Below are 409 nucleotides of genomic sequence, written 5' to 3' on the forward strand. Positions count from 1 at the left end.
GGCGCCGGGAAGAGGGCCCCCCCGGGCCCTGTGGGACAGCAGGGCATCCCCGGCATCCCCGGCCCCCCGGGCGCCACGGGGCAGCCGGGCAAGACGGGGCACTGCAGCCCGGCGGAGTGCCTGGGCGCTGTGCCCCTGGAGCAGCCCCTCTTCCAGCCCAAAAACGTCAAGGGCCCCTTCGGCTGAGGGACTCCGTGCCCCCCGCGCCCCCCGCCCTTGCTGTTAATATTGTTTCCCCGCGGTGCCGGGGGCTGTGCCTGCCCCGGGGGGGTGCAGGGGATCGGGTGTTGTACAGCTCCATCGTGATCGTGAGGGCAGGTGGATCCTGCCCGGACAAATACACCCATGCTGGTGCCCCCGCGCCTCCCGCCTCCTTGATCGGCCACGGAGGATCCCAGCCCTCATCCCA

General features: G+C 72.1%; 1 protein-coding gene across 1 annotated transcript in view; it reads left to right on the top strand.

Moving 5' to 3' along the window:
• Positions 1 to 409, top strand: part of LOC104125974 (collagen alpha-1(XVI) chain) — a gene marked incomplete at its 5' end in the record, with an annotated part of 25,891 nt that overhangs the window by 20,691 nt on the left and 4,791 nt on the right. Inside the window, one exon of the mRNA XM_035893963.1 lies at positions 1 to 172. This exon is cut by the window's left edge and continues 7 nt beyond it. Within this exon, the coding sequence (XP_035749856.1) occupies positions 1 to 172 (172 nt within the window). The remainder of the gene's footprint in view (positions 173 to 409) is intronic.

This window comes from Egretta garzetta, unplaced genomic scaffold, assembly GCF_000687185.1.
Source record: "Egretta garzetta isolate BGI_Z169 unplaced genomic scaffold, ASM68718v1 scaffold1245, whole genome shotgun sequence".
In the NCBI taxonomy this organism is placed as follows: domain Eukaryota; kingdom Metazoa; phylum Chordata; class Aves; order Pelecaniformes; family Ardeidae; genus Egretta; species Egretta garzetta.